Here is a 25,331-nt window from a genome sequence, read left to right as displayed (position 1 = left end):
TGTGTGTGTGTGTGTGTGTGTGTGTGTGCGTGCGTGCGTGCGTGCGTGTGTGCGTGCGTGTGTGCTTACGCAGGCCCAGCTCAAAGAGATGGAGTCGAAGACCCAGGAGATGATCCAACAAAGACTCGTGAAGATTGAGGATATCCGCTCATCGGTATCCCAACTGGAGGTCTGTCAGCCACGTGCGCGCTTCGCGTTTTTGGACCCGTTCCGCTGGAGGGAATTGTCCGTCTGTTTTGAGAAGTTTCTTTGGGGTATTTTGTGTGGAACCAGCTGGTGGTGGAGCGGGCGACGATGGGCAGCGTCTGCATTTTCTCGGCGCTGACGGCGGCCATCGAACGAGCGCAGGCGGAGCTGATGAACGTCATGCAGGCCAACCGGCAGACGGCGGCGAACCAGGCGGATGCCTTGATACGGCAGCTCGAGCAGGAGGTGGAAGAGCTGCGGCGGCGGGAGAGCGCTCTCACGCAACTCTCGACCACGGATGACCACCTACACGGTGTCAAGGTGAACTGTGTTACGGAGGGCTCCTCGAAATTCACGTCTTTATCCGAAATGTATTTACGACCGTCTCGCCCAGCATGTCTGCGAGTTTCAGGTTTGGAAACCGCTGTCATGACTAACGCGAACAGATCCCGATAGATGGCGACGTTGCATCACATTGTATATGAGATCAGCACAGATTTTGAGTCGAAGATTAGGTGGTGAACTTTGGGTCTATGTCGGTTATGAAGGAGAGAAATGCCAACATGTGGGTGTCGCAAGTTGTTTGCTTGGGTGCTCTCAGTGTTTTTCCGTTCACCTCTCCCCTCTTTTCTCAGCTCGTCAGCCGCGGCCACCTCACTAGCCACTCTTGGCCAAATTGTTTCGCTTTCATGCAAGACTCCCCAGCATTATTCTTTGGATTGATCTCCCGTTATCAACTCTGCCTGTCTCAGACCTTCCTGCCTCTACGTTTTCCTGCCAATCACCTCAGCGTTCTGTCCTCAATTATGAGTTTCGCCTTTGCCCTTCCTCCCTTCTGTTTGCTTGTCCCGATGTCTGTCTCATGTTGACACAGCATTGGATTGGACCTCTGAACCCATGCCAAGCCAACAAGAGAATGGTTTTTGTTTTCATTTATATATATGTAGCCCGGTGGTGAAGTGGGTACCGCATCGACCTCACAGTGCAGAGGTGCAGGGCTCGATCCCGGCTGCGGCTTCCCTTGTGTGGAGTTTGCGTGTTCTCCCCATGCCTGCGTGGGTTTTGTCTGGGTGCTTCGGTTTCCTCCCGCGTTCCAAAAACATTCATGGCAGGCTTAATCGAGCACTCTAAATTGTCCCTAGGTGTGAGTTTTTAATGCATCCAACATGCATGTTCCTCGTGATGCAAAATGATCAATGTGCAGGAAGTTACTGACACATGCCTTCTATTGTACCTCGTAGTTTTTCTAGTGCACCACAGTAGTTTACTAGTAAGGTTTAATGTGTCCTGATAAGCTAAAAGGGTACTTGTTGTTTAAAAAAATGTTACTAGTAATGCACAGTCATTCGACTAGTTCGCCCTCGTCGTTCTCCCGATGCGCCGCGTTGTCTTACTGATAAAGACAAAGAGCATACTCGTACCTCCAGGTGAATATCGAGGCAATGTCAAAAATGATCCAACTTGATTCTGCGCCAGAATTTCGCTACGGTCACTGCTCCTCTACCCACCAACGATTGGTCGGGTGTTTCCATCACGTGCGATCTGGGGACCAACGCCATCTACGGGTCGCTGGCAGGCGAGGTGGAGAAGTTCCCTCGTCGTTCTCCCGATGCGCCGCGTTGTCTTACTAATAAGGACAAAGAGCATACTTGTACATCCAGGTGAATATCGAGGCAATGTCAAAAATGATCCAACTTGATTCTGCCCCAGAATTTCGCTACGGTCACTGCTCCTCTACCCACCAACGACTGGTCGGGTGTTTCCATCTCGTGCGATCTGGGGATCAACGCCATCTACAGGTCGCTGGCAGGCGAGGTGGAGAAGTTTCAGGAGCAGCTGAGGGGCATCATCGAGACGGGTGAGTCCACCTGCCTTTTTTCCTGGTTGGGGATTTTGTCATGACAATGCTGCGGGTTTACCATCACGTTTGTAACGCAATGGGGTGCCGCAGGAATTTGTGCAATTTCATTTAATTGGTCTGGAAACATCAAAAATGTCGCTCTGTTCGTCCGTTGATTCATTGAAACTCTTCAGGTTTCACTGCCTCATCACTGGAGACCAGTCCAGCGCGTCCACAGCCCAGTGAGTGTCGCACCGCATACACCAGGGATGTCCAAAGTTTTTCCAGCGAAGGCCGCATACAGAAATAGAAGGACTTTTGTGTTTTAAGAAACCAGCTAAAACGGATTTGAAATGCTGTTGAATCAGCATATGGGGGCGAAAAAAAAGTTTCAGCTTGGTGTTACTGCCGACAAAGCAAAAATTTAGTTTCCGTGTGATGTCTAAAAATATATACTTTAAAAATAATATGGTGTTTTGTAACATTCAACTAAAAACATTTTTAATTTGATTTTTTTTATTTTTTTTAAATTAATCATGTCACAATTTTGTAAATTATTTTTATTATTTAAAAATATGTACTTTAAAAATAATATGGTGTTTTGTAACATTCAACAAAAAAGATTTTTCATTTTCAAAAAAACATTTTTTATTTATGATTTTTTTTGTAAATTATTTTTATTATTTAAAAGTATGTAAGTAGTGTGATTTCTGGTAATATTCAAATTCATTTTTAAACAAAAAAGTGACAATTTCTTATGAAACTTTTTACATGTATTTCGACGTATAATATCTTGTAACTTTATATATACATCGAAATGTGATTCAAATTCATTTTTAAACAAAAAAGTGACAATTTTTTTATGAAACTTTTTACATGTATTTCGACATATGTTTTAATCTTGTTGCATTCAACTTTTGTGACATGGTTTTATTTTATTATTACAATATGAAGTTTTATTGTCATATAGAAACGTGCCTCAGGTCTAACTTTGGACAACCCAGGTACACACACACACACACACACACACACACACACACACACACTCACCCCCGTACTGTCCCCTCCAAAAGTATTGGAACAGCAAGGTCCTTTATTTTTGTTGTGTACTGAAGACATTTATGTTCCATATCAAAAGACGAATACGAGACAAAAGTTCAAAAGTCCAACACAATAAAGGACTTCATCAAGGGAAAAACGTGACAGGTCAATCACTGGACCTAAACCCAATAGCGCCTGCATTTCACCTCCTGAAGAGGAGACTGAAGGGGGAAACCTCCAGAAACAAACAAGAATTGAAAGAGGCTGCAGTAAAGGCCTGGAAAAGCATTTTAAATGAAGCTTGCAACAGTCTGGCAATGCCTTTGGGTCGCTGGTTTGATGCGGTTATTGTAACTCAAGAGTTATGCCACCAAACATTCAATGCTTGAAGTTCATGTCATAATCTCCGTTCCAATACTTTTGCTCCAAAGTGGGTTGCTAAACACATCTCGATGTACTACCATGACATAAACGCTCGAATTCTAAACGTTCGTCTGGTATTCATCTTTTGATCGGAAACCCAAATGTTTTCCGTGTACTGTACAGCAAAAACAAATGAATTAACCTTGCCGTTCCAATACTTTTGGTGGCGACTGTATATATCAGGGGTGTCAAACTCATTTTTGTCGCGGGCCACATTTTAGTTACCATTTCCCTTGGAGGAGCGTTATGACTGAAACCATATAATAACGATTTATTCAACTATTGTTTAAGTTTCTGTAATGAGGGGTTTGATCACAAGAAAATGGTTACAATATGTCTCTAATGTATTAAATATGAGAATTTTAAATTTTGGTAGAGATTTTAGCAAGCATCATGGAAGTGGACATGTTTGATTTGCTTTCGCGGGCCCAATAAAATGATGTGGCGGGCCAGATCTGGCCCCCGGGCCATGCGTTTGACACCTCTGGGTTAAATTACGCAATTTCACTTAATCTGTGTGTATATATATATATATATATATATATACACACAGACACACACATACACAAGCTCTTGTGGCGTCCTAACATGTCCGCTTCTCCACAGGGATGAGAAGGGTGCAGGAGTTTGCAGGTAGGGTGACCAAGCGGTGCCGCATACACGCTGGATTACATGCAGCCCCTCATGCCTAACGTCGGGCTTTTCTTTTTCCACGTCCCGCAGTGGACGTCACACTGGACTGCAACACGGCCCACCCCAGACTGCTTCTGTCCGACGACATGAAGAGCGTGAGGCGTCGACGCCGTCCACCAGAACGGGGTTTTGAGGAGCCATCCCGCCTCACGTGGTTGTTCTGCTTTGTGCAGGTGTGGTGCGGCGACCGGCACCAGCTACTTCCGGACAACGTCGAGCGGTTTGATCGCGTCGTGTGCGTCCTGGGGAGGGAGGCCATCACCTCCGGGCGACACTACTGGGAGGTAAGCCCGCACGTTCGCCGTCATGACGTGCGGCGGCGTCGGTCTGAAAGCGTCCTCCGCGTCAGGTCCAAGTGGGCGGGAAGACGGACTGGGATTTGGGCGTCGCCAGGCAATCCATCAACAGGAAAGGCAAGATTGACGTGACGCCAAATAATGGATACTGGTTCCTCAGCTTGAGAGACAAGTGAGTCATTAGGATACCCAAGTAAAGCTAATAAATAGATTGTTCAGCCTCCCCCCCCAAAAAAAAAAAAAAACAAAACATGTTTTACATGTTGTACTATCAAGGGAAATTTCAGGGTGAACCGAAAATACACTCAGCTCAACCTTATTTATACAGCACTTTGAAAACAACCACAGCTGCAGATAAAGTGCTGTACATAAAGTCAAGTATCTTATACCGGTCAACAGGAAATTTCAATCAAAGTTGGCTTTGAGTACTCAAATGTAATTTTGATGGTGATGTCTTTTCACCTTCATAAGCTTGCGCAATACAAATTTTACAATTTATATCTGTGACATTTAAGAAAAAAAAATCTTCCTGTTATCTGAATCGAACGCTTAATTCTATATGACTATATGACATATTATTTGTTATTATGAGAATCTGACGTGCTAGAGGAAAAAAACGAGGGTGATTCAGTCAGTGCAAAAAAAAAAATCAAGAAAAGTTTACTTGTATCTCTTTAAAAATATTTCTTTTAAAAAGGAAAGATTTGTTGACCAGTCTTATTAACCAAATAGAAGCGTTGAAAATAACCTTGAAGATCGTCATCAGGAGTTTTAAAACTCCGCCTCTTCCCTCTGTGGAAGTGATGTGCTTCAAGATTGAAAATCTGGCACAGTACCGGGTAAGAATTGTTTGGTTACATTTGAGTAAACCTGTTTTGTTAAAAATGGATCTCTAGTCATGTTTCATGCAGAAGGAACACATCAGTCACGGTCGATTTGCGTGCAGATTCATTTCCTCCTCCCAAACCGCTTAGTCAGCTCTTTGTTTGATGTATTGCGTCACTCGTGGCTCCACGAGTTTGAGAACACATTTGGGAAGAGGATGCAACCAGTCGTTTGCTATTGCGGAGTACAAGTCCTTCCTACGACCATGCGTGGCGGCTCACAATGTTGCTTCCCGATTATGCCACCAGGGGTCCCATTTTTCCCCCCCATTCCAGCAAGTTGATCAATCGCCCGGTGTGAGACGCAAACTACATTTTTTTTCACAATTTTCCAATTCAGTGTTGAGTTCACCTATAAATGTCAGTTTTGGTTCATCCTGAAATTAACCCCACATTTTTTTCGGGTGAGTAGCGTACAACCGCTTTAAACAAACATCATGTCCCACCCTCAGGAACAAGTACGCCTTTCGCACCGAGCCATCCACCGACGTTCACCTCAACCTCCGACCCAACAAGATTGGAGTATTTGTCGACTTTGATCGAGGACAGGTTTCCTTCTACAACGTGGACGCCAAAATCCACATCTATACGTTCAACGACACGTTCACAGAGTGCATCTTCCCGTTCTTTAGCCCCTGCACCAACAGATCCGGAAAGAACGACGGGCCGCTCGTCATCACGCCAGTCGACGTGTCGGAATGAACCAAACCAATAAGTCCCGTTCCGCCGCCGCACTTGATTTCACGTTGATTCTTCTTGCTGGATTTCTTCAATCGATTAAAACGGTGTCCTATTTCAAAGTTATTCATGCAAGCATTTAAAAAAGCAAAGACAATGTACAACTTGATGATTGTAACTGAAATGATCTTTTTTTTTTTTTACTGTTGCAAACAATTTTTAATTCTCTCAATTTTGTGAAATTACTGACTTTAATGCAGGGATTGTGGGGAGGGGGGTGAGCTACTAGCTACTAGCATTAGCATACTTCGTGGGCATGCCACCTCAATCCTTCATTGTGACGGGCTTGAATAGCACATGCCCACAGTTGCTTCATAACTTCAACACCACAAATTACAAAGTGGAGTGAAACTTGATTGTAACGCAGCGAAACAAGCAAGCCTTGATTCAGTCTTCGATTCTAATCACAAAAAAAAAAAAAAGTCAAGTTTCAGCATCTAATGTCAGTTGATGCGGTCCTGCTTCAGTTGAGACTTGGCCTTCGCCTTCTGCATCAGAATGTGCTCGGCAAACTCCCGGACGACGCCGTTGCCGCCCACGCAGCGGCAGGTGTACTTGCATGCGTTGATGGCCACCGTCGGCGCGTCGGCGGGCACAGCGCTCAAGCCGGCCAGGTTGAGGCAGTCCACATCCGGTGCGTCGTTACCTGACCACAGACGGAAGGACGTCAGGGAGGGCGGCTTGGAAAACGTACATGTGCCGTTTCCCCAAGTTGTCAACAGGGATGCAAACAGAGAGCCGCATTACCCATGTATGCCACATCCTTCCAAACCAACTTCCTGGACTCCAACGCGGACGCCAAATCGTCGATGGGCTCGGCTCCCACCCGCATCACCTGGCAGCCCGTCCACTTGGCCAATTTGTCGGCCAACGTCTGCTCCACCGGGTCCTCGGAGGAGGTTAACAGCACCACCTGCGAACGAGCGCGCGCGTCAAGTGGAGAAGAGCCGGGAGGCGGCTCGGCAGGGCCGCGTGCAAACGACCTCCACGTCCTCTTTCTGCAGCATGCGGATGGCGGCGGTGTCTCGGCTGTTGATGGACATCATCTCGTCTCCGCCCGCCGACAGGTAGATCTTTCCGTCCGTTAAACATCCCGACACTTTACAGAACATCAGGCGAACCACTTCCGGAGTCCCCCGGCCAAAGTAGCCGTATCTGCGAAACGGTGCACCGAGTTGGACATGCCTGATCTACAGGAAGTACTTGATTTGTTTTTTACCTGAGGACCCTCTGCTCTGCGACAGGCCAGTCGATGTCGACGTCAATGTCCACGCTGTACTCTGGAAGCATCTCGTAGTAGGAGACCTTCCCACTCTGGACAACAGAGGTCTTGTTCAGTCTTGTGCTCTCATAATTCCTTTGGAGGAGTCCCACGACACAGCAACTGTTTGGAGTTCACCTGCGGGTGCCCCTGCACGATGAGCTCTCTGGTGTTAATGTAGAATGAGCCGTTCTCACACAGCTCGCCATCCCAGTCCTGACGCCGAGGGCGGTTGGATGGGTCCAGGTTGAAGGCTTTGGTCAATTCACGACCTGAGGGGAGGAGCAGCAATTTTGAAAGGACAGCGGCGAAACGAGTGGCACGGCGCGGAGGGTTCTCCTACTTCCTTTCTTGACCTCCTTCCAGCGGAACTGGTGCCTGCGGACCACCGCGAAGACAGAGTCATAGTCATGCAGGGTGATCAACTCCAAGGCCTCCTTGAGGTGGAATGGGTGGAGACACGGCGACGTGGCCTGGATGTGGCACACGATGTCCACCTCTGCAAACAAAGAAAAACGTTCCTTTTCCGCAGAGCTTCTGCTCAACAAAATATTCAAAGCCCGCCATTTCGTACGTGGATTGAGTCGGATAAACTCCTGCATGGTCTCAAGCGACGACGAAGAGTCTCGGGAGACTTCGGGACTCCGGCGGTGAACTTGGGCACCCCAAGCCAAGGCCACCTCCTCGATCTTGTCATGATCAGTTGACACCCAAACACTATGTACAAAATGTGGACAGACGTTTAAAAGAAAAGAAAAACACGAGGACAAGGCACAGCAACTTTATCCGTATTGTTCATTTCATCCACAAGGTAACTCAATATGCTAAATCAAAAGTATTTACAAACAAGATTTGAAGACATTTAAAAGCAAAATAAGTAATAGCTTCATAAAATTACTAACAGATAGTGCAAAGAACATGATTTTGGAGAACATGACTTTTAAAATGCTTTGAAAGAGCACAGTTCATAACCTGGATTTAAAAGCATTCACACTTGAGGATGACTTCACTCCTGTTCCATTTCCATGCAGCATAACAGCCCAATGCTGCTTCACCTTGTTTGCTTTTAATGCGAGGCTCCACTAATTGACAAGATTTTGCAGGCCTTTAGAGCCCTACTGTGTTTGTATTTGAGAGGCATTTCTTGAACAAGAATCTAAAGCTTTCAGCGATTTATAGATCAGTAGCAGAGTTTTAAAATCTCTTCTACATCTGACTAGTAGCCAGTGGAACACCTTTAGGACTGGAGTATCATGTTCTGATCTTCCATGGAGCCTTTGCACCGAATGTCATTGCTGTTCTGCCTATATTACAGATGCTGAAACACGAAAGCTCCTGTAATATCTACAAGACTGCATGACTGGCATATTTCACTGCGGTTGATAAGACCTTTTATTCAGTTGTCAGCAAGATAATCCCGCCCTTTGTTGTGACAGAAATGCCACCCAACCAACCTCCGATCAGCTTCACTGAAAATTTTTTTTGAAGCCCAACGCAAACCGATGCTGTCTGCATCTGATCTCAAGTCGTTTGTTTGGGTATGCACACACACACACAAAAAAAGGCTGAAACAACCAAAGGAGCAAGGCTTTAGTTTTTAGTTCGGTTGACAAGTCACGGGGGCTGCAAAGCATGCCGGCAAACGTGCAGCTTCACCATCGCAACAATATATCAGGTGGGCGTACCTGTCAAACAGTTCGGAGTCCACCGCTGCTCTGAGGACCCATCCGATGAGCGGCACCCCGGCTAGCATCTTGATGTTCTTCAAGGGGATCCCTTTGCTTCCGCCCCTCGCCAGGACGAGTGCGGCGATGTGTCGTTTCCCGCTTCCCGCCTTGCTCAACTTGCCACCGGCCCCCTCACCGCCGGCCATCTCTTCGCCGGCCACAAATCGCTTCCGGGACGACATAATGGATAAGAGCAGAAAGTTATGTCGATACGGAACAACAGGGAAAGTCTGAAAAGGGCGTGTGCTGACGGACGCTTCCAGGTTGGGCTCTTCTTCGGCGCTCCAGATACAGGAATGCTCATTGTTGCTCCCTGTTGGTCAGTTACAGTAAAGCATGTTTGGAATTGAGATGATCGACATGACATGAGATGTTTGTTTGTGTGTTTGGTTGGTTGGTTGTTTGTTTGGTTGGTTATATAAACCAACCATTAATTCATCCAACCTTCTTGGTCAAAAGGCAGATAACTTTTGGCCAAGAGGCGGCTTACAAAACACAAAAGCACAAGACAACTTATGGAGTGGTCAGCAGTCAATGTCAGGACACATGGAGACAGACTGTCACTGTTCGGCACTAAGTACAACAGTCTCTTTCAGAAACATACACACTGACAGGTATGCTACCTGACCAGTATTTCCTCCTATCATGGAGGAATTAGGCTCAAATGAAATAGAGTATATGCATGCAAGTAGTCGCTCACAGTTGACTCTCCCATCCAAAAAGTTGAATGTGTGCAGTTGTCAACTATAGAAAAGCTTGTCCATGTTGGGCAAAACCAGTGAAAGGGAAGAGGTTGACGGTCATGGAGATGTGGAGGAAGTCCCTGTGCTCTGAAGGCCTAAACTCCTTGGACCGCCCGGGCAGCATACCACACACCCATCAGCCTCTCCTACGTGACGCATGTACACTGGAGCCGTTAAAAGCATTGCAGCTTGTGTGAGCATTTAGCCCAATATTGTGCAGTGCCAAACATTCCATGTAGTCCCCTCCCCCACCCACACGACATTAATTGTAAAACATCAATTAATGTATGGGAAAGGGGGATATATATGAGTAGTGCAGATACCATTGAGTCAAGTGAGAATTTCATGTAGCAAATCTGAGAGTACAAGACTTGTTCGTCAACACTGTGGCAACTCTTACATGTGTGTGACCTCACCTAACCGCTTACGTGCTATGAGAGCTAAGAGGCATGCTATTTGTTTTAGCTTGTATTTTTTAAAAGTTAGTTTACCTTGTGTTTTTAGCTTCCTTTTTGTCATATAATTTACTTGATTCAACCATGCGCATTGGTTGCACATGATTAAAACGTGAGGCAAAGAGGGCTAAATTATTTAACACATTTTAATCAGGTGTATTTACAGCTTCATTTTTTTTTCTTATGAGCTAGCCACGGCCATTGTTTGTTTTTTTCCCCGCTTTGTTTGCCACTCAGCAAAATATGCATTTTTGAGTGTTTAGCTTTCATATATATGTTAGCTTGAAAAAAATATGTTAAAAAAAGTCATTTGAATTCTCTTAATTCAACTCAACTCAACTGTATTTATAGAGCACACAAAGAGCTGTACACAATTCGACGATGTGCATCAGTTGCACATGATGAAAACGTGCTATTATTCCGTTAATTTGGAAGCCATGAGGGTTGAACTCTTTACCACAATTTAATCATGTGCAACCGACAAATAAGTCTTTTTAGTGTCATTTTTAACTTCCTTTTTTTTTCTTGTGAGATACTCTTGCCCCTTGTTTTATATTGTTTTTTTTCTTTCTTTTGTTTCTGTCCACTATCGTGAGCAGCGGGCCCATTTTTCAGCGCGATGGAGATTTGTGACGATGACGCGGGCGAGTCCATTTGCAGCCCTCCTTCGTGGCACAGTGGAAAAGGCGGGCGAACCGGTCGAGCAGGTAAACTGAGGCCTCCGCCCCGAAGAGAGCGACTCCCTTCTCCCTGCTTCTTCTTTTTCTTCCTCTCCTTGTCACCGTTATTTCTGAGGCGCATGCGCGCTGCCGTCGCTCGCCCTGTTCTCAAAGCGACTACCTGTGCTCCCGTGCGTGGCCGTACCGCTCGATCCGCCAAAAGTTATCGCGACCCCGGGGCTGCTCGCGTGTGCGTGTTGGTGCGTGGACAGTCGTCGTCGCACCCCCCCTCCCTCCGTGCGGGGAATAACGGACTTTAGCTCAGGTGGACTCCTCACCTGCGTGCCACTTGGCGGAGGGAGAAGAAGCTCAGGTGTGCGCAGGCGGAGGAACAAGAAAAGAAGACGAAAGGAAGAAGAAGAAAAGAGTTGGACTCAACATGCCCCGAGCCTTCCTGGTGAAGAAGGCCAACGTTTCGCCGGGCAAGCGGAACTGGAGCGAGGTGCCGGACCACGAGCGAGGAGACGTTTACATCCCAGGTGAGAGCTCGCTAGCCGGGCTGGGAGCTCTCCGGTTCCGCCTGCTCTCGGGTCCCGACCTAGTGGGGGGCGGGTGGGGGCAGCGTTCTAACGGGACCGAGCGGCCGAGTAACGGGTTCAAAGCAAATGGCAAAAGACTGATCGAACTCCTTTATTCATGTAAACACCGAAATATATTTCCGAAAAGTAGAAAAAATACCGTTCCATACCTGTTTTGCAAATTTATGGGCTAGGGGTGGGGGCATTTCTCCACCAATTAGTTGTATGAACGTGATCACTGAGGTGGGGGAAACACTGGCCAATCAAAACAACATCTTTATTAACATTCGCTGACACCAACAGCAAAAATGATCAATTAGTTCATGACAACAACTGAAAAAAATGCATCTTAACTCTCTCTTTTTTTTTAAACTATACAATTTTTGAACATGCACCTCAAGCTGGTGGTTTTGCAGGCTGGCACGAGACAGAACACATTCATTACAATACAACATTAAAAAATCTCTTAAATGAGGCTAGCGATTAGGGCTATCTTTCTTCTTCAAATCTCTATTTACCGCTCTCTAGTTATATATATATATTTTTTACGTGGGGTTTGGGGAAAAAAAGTCATGATCTGTCAAAAGTACATGTATCTGCGAATGTGAGTAAATGTAAAAAGTGGTCAGAACTTCACATGAAAAAAAAAATCAACATACAGCTTGCAAATTTACTGACAAAGTATTTGTACTTCGTTAATTCCCACCACACAGCGGGAAACAAATTCCAGGCGTCTGTTATTCCTGCTCAAATCATTATAACAATTTTAAAAAATGTATACTTTTGCCCCCCCGCACCCCCACTTGCTGTTGCTTTGCCCTCCTGCTCCCTCTCAACACACCAACTTTACATTGAAGCGCACCCCCTCAAGACAACAATCCCCATTGTTGCGTTTGACTGTCAACATCAGATAACAAATAACAGACGACACCCATTACTTTGTCATCATTGCTCTGCATGGATCACAACTACTAGTGTGGCATCTTAATGTGCAGGGTGGGCCAAAAGAAGTGGTACTCTTATCAAAATAGTTTTTTTTTTTTTAAATTTGAGGGAAGGAAGGCAGAAAACCAAGTGTAAGGCTGAACAATGAATCCCATTGACAAAGAATACACTTTTCAAATGTCAATGGCTGCAATTTGGAAAGAGGAAAAAAAACCTCTTCTTCATCACTGTTGGTTGGTAGGCTTTATTTTTTCATATATGTATATTTCATTTATTTATTAGTGTCTGGATAAGATGCATGCATAAGAAGTGCGGTGCAAATCCTGATTCTTTACAAATCATCATTTCATGAAACATAAAAAGTTGAGGTGATGACACAGCCACACATTTGTTTGCATGATTGTTGTCATCTGATTTATGACTAACTGTACTTGTGTTACGCCACACGTTTCTTTGGTAGAATTTTTTCGAAGATGTCGGAGTGAAGGCTGAAAAGACTGCGATTCATAGTGCTCAGTCAGTTAAGTGTAATTGCATCGAATTCGAAAAATAAACTTGTTTGGTTGACTCTCTTTTAGCGGAAGCCTAACCTATCAAGCTAAAATGTTTATGCATCAATGTATTTGTTGAAAAAAAATCCATGTGAAGAGGACATTGAGAAAAAAAAAACACCTATTAAATCTCACTTGCAGGATTGAGGGGGAAAAAAATGTCATTCGATTGTTTTTCAAAATTGGTCAGCCCTAGTAAGCAGTAGAAGGAAGGAGGATGTATGAATAATTTTCTGCACACTCAAAGCTGATTCCACCAAGCCCAACAACGGTCTCCACCAGACTTGTGGTATGTGCCGTTACTTGCTCTACCTGCCCGACCCGTGTAGGTTTAAATGTGTGCCTGTGTGCAAAGTTCCAAAATCACCTGGAGTGTTTTTAACTTGACAGTCTCCAGCATTTGTTATTTTCTAAATTCACCAGAAATCCTCTTCATGTCAATGAGCAGCGTGTTGTTTTCATGGAAATAACTTTACGTCCAATCCAATCGCTTTTTTTGAATCCTCAACAACAACGCTTTGAACTTGACACTGACATTTCACGTTTAGCCTCACTTTAAGCTAACATGCTAAGCTAGGCATCCTGGGCATTGTTACTTGCCCGTGACGGGTATGTTTTGGTACGTACAATCTTGCCGTTTCTTTGTCGAAATCTCTCCATTCGTCTATTTTCCTTGACGCTGACGTTTCGCTGTTATGACTCATGATAAACTAACATGCTAACCGAGTATTTTATATAAAAGTGAGTGGCTTCCTCGTTGGACTCTCACCTCCACTGCCTCTGGTGGACAAAGGATGTAACAACAAAACATAATTAACATGTTGGGTTATTTTGATAGATCAAGTGTGCGCGTGTGTGTGTGTGTGTGTGTGTGTGTGTGTGTGTGTGTGTGTGTGTGTGTGTGTGTGTGTGTGTGTGTGTGTCTTACACTTCCTCCACAAGGTTAATGTTTATTGGACGCCAGGAGTTATAACGGACCCTGCAGACGCTATACACCTTGAGCAAACACACCCACACGTGCACGCACACGCGCACACACACACACACACACACACACACACACACACACACACACACACACACACACACACACGCACACTCACATGCGCACGCACACGCACACACGACCAGACTCTCCCATCTGAACGAGCTTGAATGACATGAAAATATGAAGTGCGAATTATGCTAACAAGTCACGTCAAGTTTTCCCTCTTCTCTCTTACTTACCGACCCCCACCCCAACACCACCAGTGCTACACACGCACACACGTGCATTCATTCTTTGGCAAAGGGGGCGGGCTGAGCAAACAATAAGATGAGATTAAATATCCAGCCTGCAGCAGTCACCACGGAAACTATCGGCACTCATTACAAAGATGTTTAAGCGCTCAATGTCACCACTTCCAGATTGTGACGTGTCACAAATAGGCGAGCTCCCCATCCAAAAGGCCCCCTTTAGTTGACAATAGCTGCAGAGCACACCATTTGCATCGCCTATTTGCATTTCACTTTGGGTTTCGTGTGGGCACACACACACACACACACACACACACACACACACACACACACACACACACACACACACACTAAGATGAAAGGAGCTGGTCCTGCAGGCCTGTCTGGTCAGACGGGTCCAACATGGTTTCTTCGTAGTGTCTACTCATAAGTTACCGTTCAAAGCTTCTGCTTAAAAAAAGATATGACTAACGTCCCCCCCCCCCCCCCCAAAAAAAAATCTTTGTTCAGTCTCCATCTTCCCGCCGTCCGTCTTGATGATCGAGGACAAAGCAAGTCCAGCGGAGGTGGCGCCGCTCTGCTTGGCCAAGCAATCGCTGCCCGAACGGCAGGCATACGCCGAGCTACCGTCCTGCACAGCGCTGGGCCGGCCACTGAGTCCGACGGCCCACCCGGATGAGAGGACGGAAGCCTTGAGGAAGTCGCATGGCGGTCTGGTGTTTGTCCGCTCCAAAATAAAGGTGAGGAGGCTCGGCTCGCTTTCATTTCTACAGAATAGGTTGCCGATCCATCGGTCTGGTTTGATGCGTTTTCGGGCTTTGCTGGGATCAACTAAACTTTACATGGTTTGCCTTTCGAGCTTGAACTGTTCTGAGCAACCAATCAGAGTTTGGAAATTTTTTAACAATTGTGGGCCCTGTGAGGTGAATTTGAAATCTGATTGATTGAAGAAACAGTCCCATTGCTAATATAGTTGCAGTTCTATGGGCCAGAACTGCTGATTCTGAAAGCCACCGGTCAGATTAGATTGACATGCCAACTAACACCTCATTGGCCCAAAAAATCTGACATCCACAGCAGCCTGCAAAATGTAAACGGATGAGGCTCTGATAGACCAGTATAGACAGGAAGTAGCTTCTTTGTTTCCCATTTCAGGTGACCACCGGCGAATTGCTATCTGACCCCGACCTTCATCTTACAACCTTGAACCCGCTGATGCTGCCACACGCCACCGAGACACCCGTTGCCATGACGACAGTGTCCACCCCTGCCGGGTTTGCCTCCTCGGTGGTACGATCGCCGGGTCAGACCTCCGTGAGCGGGACGGCTCCGCCTTACGCTTGTCAGGTAACCCCGGGACCACCTTCTTGGGTGCGGAGCTTTTGTGGGGTGGGTGGGACGCTGGTGCACATCTTAACGTCCGTCTTTTGTTTGGGTTTAGATTTGCCACAAGACGTTCCAGTACCAGCGCATGTTAAACAGACACATGAAGTGTCACAACGAGACCAAGCGCCACCTGTGCAGCTTCTGCGGTAAAGGATTCAACGACACCTTCGACCTCAAGAGGCATGTGCGCACACACACAGGTATGTCACATGGGCACAAGATAATGTCCTCTTAAGGTCCAGATACTAGGATGACAATTCAGCACTTACATAGAACAGGGCCGAAAGTGGTAATAGTAGTGGTAAAAATGTGCCTACTTAGACACAGTTGTTCGTCCCGGAGCGCCACATCATTTTTCTAGTAAGGACAAGGAGATTCCTGGTACGCGGACCTCAAGATGGATATCGACAATATTCCAAACAGCTTTCCATACGCACCGCGCCAAGATGTTGACGTCTTTGTCCGCGCAGGAGTGCGGCCGTACAAGTGTGAGCTGTGCGACAAGGCCTTCACGCAGCGCTGCTCGCTGGAGTCCCACATGAAGAAGATCCACAGCGTGACGCTGCAGTACGCCTACAAGGAGCGCCGCAACAAGCTGTACGTGTGCGAAGAGTGCGGCCACACGGCGGCCACCCAGGACGAGCTGCTCCTGCACCTGCACTCCATGCACCCCGACAGTGCCCTCTTGAAGGGCAAGGGGGCGCGGCGGGGGGTTGGGGGAGGGGACGGCGAGTCCACACCAGGCTCCCCGCAAGGAGCCGATAGTGACGACACCACCGGATCAGCAGGCCAGTGATGTGAGGACAAGGAGCCAAAAGGACTCATTGCAACGAGTGTGTGTGTGTGTGTGTGTGTGTGTGTGTGTGTGTGTGTGTGTGTGTGTGTGTGTGTGCGCGTGTGTGTGCGTGTGTGTGTGTGCGTGTGCGCGCGCGTGCATTATGTACAATATGTGTATGAAAAGCACAACAAGCAGTTTGATTTCTCCATGGGATTCGCCTGGGATTACCTATAAACATATTTTTACACTTTTTTACTGCATGTGAATATGACCCGCGGGACTTATTATAAGGCAACTTAATATGAATTTTCTATGAAAAACAACTTTATTGATTAAAAGGGACATTGAGATGAAATCACAATGCAGTTCTCTTGGTGTTGTATTCATCAAGCGGTTCTGCAAACACTTGCAAAGCGGAGACGCCGATCACGTGACCGAGCTGGATGAGAGGGTGCGGTCGGATTCCTGGTCTCTTGTCAGGTCTTGTTGGAGGAATCCAGCAACTGCCTTCTTAGCTTGAGGACATGTGAAGGAGGACGCATGGATAACGGTATGGAAATTCCACATGGGACGATCGCAACAGGGTAACTGTCAGGAAAAGTCAATCAGATAAAATGTGAAATGACTCACAAACCAAATACGTGGTTACAAAAGACTATCCTTTCATTCATCAAATCATTCAAATTGAAAATGTTCACAAAATTCCATGTGTGTGACGTGTTATTGCTGATTTTATATCGACTTCCTTGAAATGCTGTAACGTGCGGAATGAATAGCTTGCTTTGTTTTCACATGCGACTGCTAGTTGGGAAATGACCGCTAGGTGGCAATGTTGCCGTAGTTTTCTCCTCTTCCTTCTTCTTCGTGACAAACCAGGAAGTCACGCCAAGGTAACATCTGATTGGACCAGAAAGCGCATGGCAAACTTTGTTAAGATTGAAAAGGTACGTTTGACTATCCGGAATTTATATGATTGGTGATTTGCGGACGGAGTCACCTTCCGTGTCTCCAAGACCACAAGCATGAGCGCCGTCTCATCTGTGCGTGACACCCTGCAATTAGGTGACTACTCTGTGACACTCCATTTGTGATGTCATCCAGCGACATGTCCGCCTCCGAGCCGGTCCAGATGGGCCGAAAACGTCCCGTGCCCGCGTGTCCGAATCCGCTGTTCCTCAAGTGGCTCACTGAACTCCGAGACGAGGCCAAAGAAAAAGGCCTGAAGATCCAGTACGTTTATCAGAAGGTCGGTTGCTGCAAAAACACCCTGGCTCGTGATATGCTACTACATTTGGGGTTCGAATGTTGAAAAGAATTATTATTCCTTGATATATTTTTTTTACTCACATTTTCCTAAATACTCCTTGCAAATGACCGCCCACACAATTAATCACCTTTTAAAGATGATGAGCTGAGAATACATTTTTTTAACCAAACCTCCCAATTACAATACATTTTTATTGACATAGCACTTTCAAAACAGCTGCAGCTGTAACAAAGTGCTTTACAGAACATTTAACCTAAAATAACACATTCATAGAGCAGATATGCAAATTTTTCACACAACGGCGTTTCAAAACATTTTATACTTTCTAAAGTGGTGGTGGTTTCCCCAGTGTGGGACAAATAAAGGATATCTTATCTTATCTTATCTTATCTTAAAGAAGTGAAAATAGTCATTTGTTTACTTAGCAGCATGTGGAGGTCTTATTTACTGAAATCAAAAGTTGTTGGAAAAAAACAAAACGTCTCAACAGGTCAAGTTACGTTTTAATATAGGCCTTTTTTTTCCCCTCGCATCTTCACAGTTCTTAAAGCCAGTGAACTTTTGGAGAAGTCCTGATTGAATTCCTTTGCAGAGTGTGAGAGTAGCTTTCTAGACCTGCTGTTTGACATGTAATTTATTTTGTATTATAACCATATCAAATAAACAAATAAGCCAATAATAAACTATTTGGGAAATACCGAGAAAAATATCATTTGAATGTTTGATTACTCAACCAACTAAGATTGAGCAATATGACCTGAAGATGGAAAAAACATGCAATTCAATTTTCTGTTTTTATTCTGATTTATTTCACAAATACATTTAAATTAATCGGGGGAGGCTAGGACGCGCCCATACCTGCAACCAACCATTATTGTTGTTTGTGTGTTTGTAGGCCATCAATTCTCTGAATAAATATCCTCTTCCACTTCGGGATGCCAGAGAGGCCAAGATCCTGCAGAACTTTGGAGACGGCATATGCAAGATCCTGGACTCAAAGCTGCAACAACACTACAGAGAGTGCGGTGAGACCCACAGAACATACACAATAACTCAGACGTTGTTTTTTTTCCGGTTCACTTTTGCCGTGTGATGAAATAATGGAAGTTAATTTGTGGAGTTTGATAGCTGATTGGTTCAACTTGAGAATAATTGAAACAAACAAAAAAAATTGCAGTAGGTAACACAATATATAGAAACATAAAATCAAAAGTAACAAACAAACTATACATATGACAACAAATCTTAAGAATGTAATACAAAATAGTAGACAAAAAAAATGCAAAATATTAGTTGACAAATATGAGATGAACATGCAACGGGTGAATTCTTGTTTAAAATGACAAGAAATAAACTCACAAAATAATGCAAAAATGATGAAAGAAAATACAAAATGCTGCAACAGGCATTAAGAAAATACAAATTAGTCGACACAAATTACATATTAGGAACAAAAGATGATAATGACCAAAATACCAGATCAAAATAACTAAATAAATAAATAAATTATTGGACACAAACCTATATCGATATTACAAGAAATTAAAAAAATATATATTGGGGGGAAAAAAAAGCACAAATTACTCAAAAGTAGATGAGACATACCAAAATAACAGTTCAAAAAGAAAAAAAATGCGAGATGAAAAAAAAACAAATATTACAAGAACTGAACACATGAAGTGATCGAAAATAAGAAAAGTAGACAAATCTCGGCCACAAATACACCAAGATGAGAACTAAAACAGTGCTACACAGACAATAATAAAATGTAAAGAAAATAATGCTGAGGATCATGATTTCATTTGTAACTGTAAGACAAAGCGTGTGATTGATTTGAAGCGCGTCATGTGTGGGAAAAGAGACAAAACGTTGTGGTTTGAAACAGCAAAGTCCTACGTGGCGGTGAACGTGGCCTCGTCCCTCCTTTAGGCGAGGACATCGCCCTCAGCAAAGAAGCGTCGTCGCCTGCTGTCCCCTCCGACGACAAAAGTCCACGTGCCAGCAGGAAGGTGACACAGGATTCAAAACATCTCTTTTTTTCTTTTTTTGCGAAATGACACCCGGCTTTCAGCCAAGTTGTGTTTGGCCGTGTCTATTCAGCGGCCTGTGAAGTGCTACCTCCATGAGTGAAAAGTGTTCTTTATGTCATCATCCAACCATGGCTTTCTGTGTCAAATCACCCAGGACCAGAAACTAGAAAGAGCGGTGACCAAGAGAAAGAAAAGGGAGTACATGCCTCAAAAAGGATCCGGCGGCTACGCCGTGCTGCTCGCACTTTACCGACACTCGCAGGTAATGTGATCGCCGTCTCGCCGGGTTTCTTTATTTGACAGCGCAAAGAGCGAGCGGCGTGTCTCTGTGCAGACGGCGGGCAGTAAAGGTTTCATGTTCAAGATGGAGCTGCAGGCCCAAGCGCAACATCTTTGCCACAAATCCTTCACGGTGGTCAGTTCCCGTTAAGCCTCTTGAATTCCAGATAGACTTCTTGACCCTCTGGACATTTACGCTTTCTCCGCCCGTAGCCCGAGCTCGGGAGCAAGTATGCGGCCTGGTCGGCGGTCGCCACCCTGGTCAAGAGGAACCTGCTGATGAAGACGCACAATCCTGCGCGGTACTTTTTCATTTGAAGACGAATATACGGTTTTCCATGACTTCTTTTCAAAAAACAAATCACGTGTACAAAACTAGTAGATCCCCGGAATACGAAAATATTTTAAAAAAAAATGCAAATATTGTACAAAAAATGCTAAATTTATTCAGACAAAAATTTACCAAATGATAGAAAAGATTCACAAAAATTTGATGAAAATCTCCCCCAAATTTGACACAAAATATATCAAAGTTTGAAATTAGAAATGGACTTAACCAGATGAAAAACACAAACAGTAGACAGGAAAATACACAAAGACACCATCCATCTATTTAAGGGGGTGGGGGGTGGGGGGCAAAAAAATTGCAAAAATAAATGACATATTTCATGTGAACATTTCTCCCTGGCTGACTGGCATCTCACCTTGGCAGTTACTCTCTGACGGAGGAAGGCGTGTCTTTGGCGCAGCGTCTGCATTCAGCTGCCTGTGATTCCAAACCGCCTCTGGAGGACAAGGACGATGACAAAGAGGAAGAGGAAGGTTGTCCTGTGACCGTGGACCTCACTGTGAGTGAGGAAGAGGAGGAGGATGGCGAAGGCAGATTAGCGTAAGTAGGGGATGGAAATTAGCGTCCTCTGGTGGTAGCTTGGGTGCTTGCAAAGTCATTCTACAATTAGTTACAGTATTACATCTTGTCATTTGAAAAAGTGCATATGGGAAGCGTTGGGCTTTTGAAATGACCCAAGTGTTCTTCTCTCAGACCGAGCTGCGAGGCAGCAAGCGGCGGACGACTCCTGGCAGGGACCTTCGATATCGTCCTGTGCGTTGACGTCAGCGAGACGACCGGGTAAGCGCAGTTAGCGCGAGCTGCCGTGTTTTCATCTCATTCAGCCGCCGCCTTTCAACACGTGGCGGTGCGCCTGCAGCGGCAGCAGCCACCAGTGCAAACAGGAGCTGGTCACGGAGCTGCGCAGGCAGCGCATCGACTTTGACGTCAGGAAACTCCACGTGGGCGACTTCCTGTGGGTGGCCCGGGAGAAAGTCACGCCCGCGTCAGGTGGGATTTCTGCTCTCGGCCAGCCTTGCCGCCGCCCGCTTGTCCACACTAACACGAAACATTCCGCAGGTCACTCGCGAACCGGCGCAGAGAGGGAGCTGGTCCTCGATTACATCATCGAAAGGAAGCGGATTGACGACCTGTGCGGTAGCATCATCGACGGACGCTTCAGGGAGCAGAAGGTCCGCTAAGAACAACTTCTAAACCGTAACATGTTTACATTTTGGCTTTGCGACACCAAGACAGCGCTTAACAATTGTTCAATTTTGCCTCACTCATCCTGCCAAAAGTCAGACCTTCAAAATAAAATCTTGCAATCGAATGAGAGTCTCACGACAGTTTCTTGGGTCACGAAATAGTTTTGAGTGGACAACTTACTGGCATGCGTCCATTTTGAAGGCCTGACATTTGACTGGAGGTTTCACAGATGTTGCCGAGCAGGCCGTGAAACTTGTAGTTGCCTTCAGTTGTTCGGAAAAGTGATTGTGGAATATGCTTTTTACGCAGTACGTCAAAGTTGTGGGCAGCAGCCATTTGATAGATGGTGAGAAACAGAATTCAAAAAAGAACTCACAAAATGCCTCCCAGTCTCTTGCCTCCTTGCTCTGGGCCAGAATTGTCAAGTTCCGGTCCTGCACGTTTTCGATGTTTCCCTCCTCCAACATACCTGATTTAAATGATCAGGATGATATCAGGCTCCTGCAGAGCTTGCTGATAATTTTAATCAGGTGTGTTGGTGGAGGAAAACTTCTAAATCATACGGAATATCAGCCGTCGAGGACGCTATCAAGTTTTTAGTATTGATAAAAATGATCTTCAGTGTTTATTTATCCATTTCATTTGTAATTTCTATCTGACATTGTTCTACTGCATCAAGTTATTTCCTATAATAAAAAAAGTCTTGATATTTAGGCATCTGGAACAGATTAATTGGATTTAAATTATTTCCTATGGGAAAGATTGCTTTTGGATTTCGTTTTTCATCTCACTTTATGGAACAGATTCATATCACCAAAACTTCCACAGTCTGCACGCACTGCACATTTTTAATTGTTTTTTATTTATTTTTAAGCTTTATTTTTTTATTTTTATTTGTTTTTGTTGTGTTCCCTGTGTCAGTTTCGCATGAAGAGGTGCGGCCTGCGCAAGCCCATCTACCTGGTGGAGGGATTCGGGAAGGCGGCGTCCCACCTGAGCCTCCCCGAAATGACGCTGCAGCAGGCCGTCGTCAACGAGCACGGCGCGTTTAGAGTGGAATGGGAAAAACAAACACGTGATGGTACGCGAGGGTTTGACAAATTGGGGAGCCACAAACTTTAAGTATCGAATAAGAACCGAATCAACAATTCTCAAATGGCGACAAAACGACGCGAGGGTTTGACAAATTGGGGAGCCACAAACTTGTAAGTATCAAATAAGAACTGAACCAACAATTCTCAAATGGCGACAAAACATGCAGAAACTAATGCAAAAAATATTAGTCAAAAATACACAAATACCAAACAAAAAAATATGAAAAAAAATCTCAACACATTGCATCCATATTACAAATATGAGATGGGACATGCAAAATTATTGCACTGGGGGAAAATGTAGAAATATTAGCATAGAGCACCTAAATTAAATCGAAAATGTACCAATATTAGACACAAAAAAAACACAAATAGTAGCTAAAAATACAGAGAATAAAAACATTCACAAGGTGAGGGAGACAAATAAAAAGTGTTTTTTTTTGTTTTGATTTTTTAAGCAAAATTATTCGATTAGTAAAAAAAAAACTATTTGGAGAAAAATAGGAAAAAAATGGATGAGTAAAATTTCTCGATACAGAAATAGTCATCAAAAAAATACTGTATCCATTTTAAAATGTTATTTAAGAGACACATGTATTGGATAAAATGCAAATATCAGGGAAAACATTTGATGTTAAAAATGAAAATGAATGGAATGAACGAATTGAATGTTTTGTGAAAGCGTGTGACCTGGAATCCTCAGAAACGCACGCTGGTGTGCCACTCGCGTGAGCTGAACGGTGACTCGGACCGCCGCGACGACGGCGCCCCCTTCTCCTCCTCCTTGTTGTCTTTCGCCGAGTTTAATGACGGCGCCATCAAGAACAAGGTGAGCCGCCTGCTTTTCGGGCTTGCGTCCGGCACGCTTGAGTGACTGACGCCTTGCGCCTCGTCTCCGCTTTAGAGTCAGACGGTGCGTGAAGTCTTTGCTCGACAGTTGATGCAAGTGAGCGGCCTGTCCGCAGACAAAGCGGCGGCCATCCTGGAGAGATACAACACACCACACAGGTAGCAGCCTCGCTCTGCGAATACCGCGTGGCGCAAACGTGCGCCGCTCATCTCAAATCTTCCTGCCTCAGTCTCCTGGCGGCGTACGACGAGTGCGCAAGTGAAGCGGGCAAGGAGAAGCTGCTGTCCACCATTCGATGCGGGAGGCTCAACAGGTTGGCAAATAGCATTGCTAGTTTGCGACATTATGATCACACTTTAGGCAATGGATATTTGAACACAAATGGTACGCAACCACATCTAGAACAGACAAGATGACAACACTCACAGGCATGTATTCTTTATCCTCAGCAAAAGAAAAAACAGCTGTTCCTGCAGTTTACTGAGTCGCAGTAGTTGGGAGGGTCTTCTTAGTCTTCGTGACTGTATTATACTACCCCCTTCTGGACAAGTCACACTTTGGAGTCAATATAAAGTAGTCACCATGCACATACCGTTTAATGCTTGACATTCTATTGAATTCTGTGTTTGCAACATGTTTTTATAAAGTGCAATCATTTGAATAATTTAAAAAGCATGACAAAATTTGGATTGTTTTTTAAAAACTTTTTTCTGGGAAAGATTTTCATTTGTTTCAACGGGTAAAGGTGATTTGAATTACAATTTGGTGCCATTTTATGACATCTGGTGCCAATTACAAATCCTTGAGGCTCGTTGGGTGACAGACTTTCCCTTTGGTCCATTTCTGCAACCAATAAATCGTTTTGCCGTGATGTCACATACACACATGTAGGAGGTCCACGCAGTGTTGTGTTGCGGCTCTTGTTGAGTGTTGTAATAGAAAAGAAGTCTCCTGATCCCAATTACAAATCCTTGAGGCTCGTTGGGTGACAGATTTTCCCTTTGGTCCATCGCCAAGCTGGCGCACAAACAACTTCTTAGAAAGACGCTAAAACTCTGCCACTTTGTTTCCCCAAGGAATCTGGGTCCCGCTTTGAGCCGAACTCTCTACCAGCTATACTGCACCAAAGGAGCGCTGTCCTAAATCGTCTTGGATTTCAATGAAGGATTCTTGCTGCTACCATTTTTATTCAGTGCTGATACGGGATGGAGTCAAACCAATTGGAGCTTTGCATCCCAACCGTTGGTCGGAGTTGCTCAGATGAAAGTCACCTGGAAAACAACATAACCCTTCATGTGAAGAAGGGCCAAATTGATCGGAAATATGCGATACGTTGATGTGTTTATCTACAGAAGAAAAGAGTCAGATGAAAGTCACCTGGAAAACAACATAACCCTTAATGTGAAGAAGGGCCAAATTGATCAGAAATATGCGATACGTTGATGTGTTTATCAACAGAAGAGGAAGAAATGTGGTTAATTTTAAGTGGATGATTGTTGAGTGTTTCAAATGGTGTGTGCCATGTCAACCTGTTTTGTACATTTTTTTAAAATCCTGCTTTAAAATAAAATGTTTAATCCCACGTGTGTGCCATGTCAACCTGTTTTGTACATTTTTTTTTAAATCCTGCTTTAAAATAAAATGTTTAATCCTATTTGAAACAAAGCACAAAGTGGACGTTTGTGGTGATGGTCATACTTACGACGCGTATAAACGACATAACGACATCTTCAGAAGACGTCTCCATGAAATGATGATGTTAAGTGATCATCTCATTACCCCAAAACAATTTGTCCCTCCTCCCGCTGCTTATTTTACACTCAAATCACAGGTGGACGTTTGTGGTGATGGTCA

At 44.8% G+C, this 25,331-nt stretch overlaps 4 protein-coding genes across 5 annotated transcripts; 3 read left to right on the top strand and 1 right to left on the bottom strand.

The window, feature by feature from the left end:
- Window positions 1–43: 43 nt before the first annotated feature.
- On the top strand, window positions 44–6,210 carry LOC109506932 (butyrophilin subfamily 2 member A2-like; the record flags this gene model as incomplete). The annotated part of the gene is made up of 10 exons (XM_019855979.1): window positions 44–169; window positions 274–507; window positions 1,663–1,783; window positions 1,874–2,044; window positions 2,221–2,268; window positions 4,097–4,123; window positions 4,214–4,278; window positions 4,357–4,467; window positions 4,533–4,651; window positions 5,816–6,210. Coding segments are annotated over 10 exons (1,272 nt in total), but the record flags the coding sequence as incomplete, so codon positions are not given.
- Window positions 6,211–6,213: 3 nt separating this feature from the next.
- On the bottom strand, window positions 6,214–9,366 carry cmasa (cytidine monophosphate N-acetylneuraminic acid synthetase a). Its single transcript, XM_019856023.1, has 8 exons — window positions 9,048–9,366; window positions 7,937–8,079; window positions 7,706–7,861; window positions 7,501–7,634; window positions 7,321–7,415; window positions 7,085–7,256; window positions 6,849–7,014; window positions 6,214–6,747 (listed from the first exon to the last, which is right to left on the bottom strand). The coding sequence occupies exons 1-8, from the start codon at window positions 9,269–9,271 to the stop codon at window positions 6,545–6,547; spliced, it is 1,293 nt and encodes a 430-aa protein (XP_019711582.1). The 5' UTR covers window positions 9,272–9,366; the 3' UTR covers window positions 6,214–6,544.
- A 1,296-nt stretch (window positions 9,367–10,662) lies between these two features.
- Window positions 10,663–16,782, top strand: ovol1a (ovo-like zinc finger 1a). Of its 2 annotated transcripts, none has more exons than XM_019856024.1 (6): window positions 10,663–11,485; window positions 14,767–14,996; window positions 15,412–15,603; window positions 15,698–15,842; window positions 16,113–16,511; window positions 16,568–16,782. In XM_019856024.1, the coding sequence occupies exons 1-5, from the start codon at window positions 11,386–11,388 to the stop codon at window positions 16,436–16,438; spliced, it is 993 nt and encodes a 330-aa protein (XP_019711583.1). In that variant the 5' UTR covers window positions 10,663–11,385; the 3' UTR covers window positions 16,439–16,511; window positions 16,568–16,782. The 2 variants fall into 2 exon arrangements, with proteins under 2 accessions (XP_019711583.1, XP_019711585.1); XM_019856026.1 differs by lacking the exon at window positions 10,663–11,485 and adding an exon at window positions 12,731–13,639.
- Window positions 16,783–17,374: 592 nt separating this feature from the next.
- mus81 (MUS81 structure-specific endonuclease subunit) lies at window positions 17,375–24,838 on the top strand. Its single transcript, XM_019855978.1, has 15 exons — window positions 17,375–17,666; window positions 18,583–18,712; window positions 19,617–19,696; window positions 19,872–19,979; window positions 20,052–20,132; window positions 20,210–20,298; window positions 20,709–20,885; window positions 21,039–21,125; window positions 21,205–21,335; window positions 21,405–21,517; window positions 22,455–22,586; window positions 23,310–23,456; window positions 23,532–23,635; window positions 23,707–23,790; window positions 24,554–24,838. The coding sequence occupies exons 1-15, from the start codon at window positions 17,511–17,513 to the stop codon at window positions 24,618–24,620; spliced, it is 1,686 nt and encodes a 561-aa protein (XP_019711537.1). The 5' UTR covers window positions 17,375–17,510; the 3' UTR covers window positions 24,621–24,838.
- The last annotated feature ends 493 nt before the right edge of the window (window positions 24,839–25,331 follow it).

Source organism: Hippocampus comes, unplaced genomic scaffold (assembly GCF_001891065.2).
Source record: "Hippocampus comes isolate QL1 unplaced genomic scaffold, H_comes_QL1_v1.1 scaffold246, whole genome shotgun sequence".
Lineage (NCBI taxonomy): Eukaryota > Metazoa > Chordata > Actinopteri > Syngnathiformes > Syngnathidae > Hippocampus > Hippocampus comes.
The sequence above is the reverse complement of the archived record's forward strand: the minus strand, read 5'-3'. Positions and strand labels throughout refer to the sequence as shown.

What these genes read in the sequence shown, in the direction of transcription:
- cmasa (XM_019856023.1), bottom strand. Translation starts at nt 9,271, where the DNA reads ATGTCGTCCCGGAAGCGATTTGTGGCCGGCGAAGAGATGGCCGGCGGT. An exon ending in TGCAGAAAGAGGACGTGGAG is followed by an intron (nt 7,015 to 7,084) that starts GTCGTTTGCACG and finishes GCTCGTTCGCAG; the next exon opens with GTGGTGCTGTTAACCTCCTC. An exon ending in GAAGGATGTGGCATACATGG is followed by an intron (nt 6,748 to 6,848) that starts GTAATGCGGCTC and finishes GTCTGTGGTCAG; the next exon opens with GTAACGACGCACCGGATGTG.
- ovol1a (XM_019856024.1), top strand. Translation starts at nt 11,386, where the DNA reads ATGCCCCGAGCCTTCCTGGTGAAGAAGGCCAACGTTTCGCCGGGCAAG. An exon ending in TTGTCCGCTCCAAAATAAAG is followed by an intron (nt 14,997 to 15,411) that starts GTGAGGAGGCTC and finishes TTCCCATTTCAG; the next exon opens with GTGACCACCGGCGAATTGCT. An exon ending in GCATGTGCGCACACACACAG is followed by an intron (nt 15,843 to 16,112) that starts GTATGTCACATG and finishes TTGTCCGCGCAG; the next exon opens with GAGTGCGGCCGTACAAGTGT.
- mus81 (XM_019855978.1), top strand. Translation starts at nt 17,511, where the DNA reads ATGTCATCCAGCGACATGTCCGCCTCCGAGCCGGTCCAGATGGGCCGA. An exon ending in ACAACACTACAGAGAGTGCG is followed by an intron (nt 18,713 to 19,616) that starts GTGAGACCCACA and finishes TCCCTCCTTTAG; the next exon opens with GCGAGGACATCGCCCTCAGC. An exon ending in ACGGCGCCATCAAGAACAAG is followed by an intron (nt 23,457 to 23,531) that starts GTGAGCCGCCTG and finishes TCTCCGCTTTAG; the next exon opens with AGTCAGACGGTGCGTGAAGT.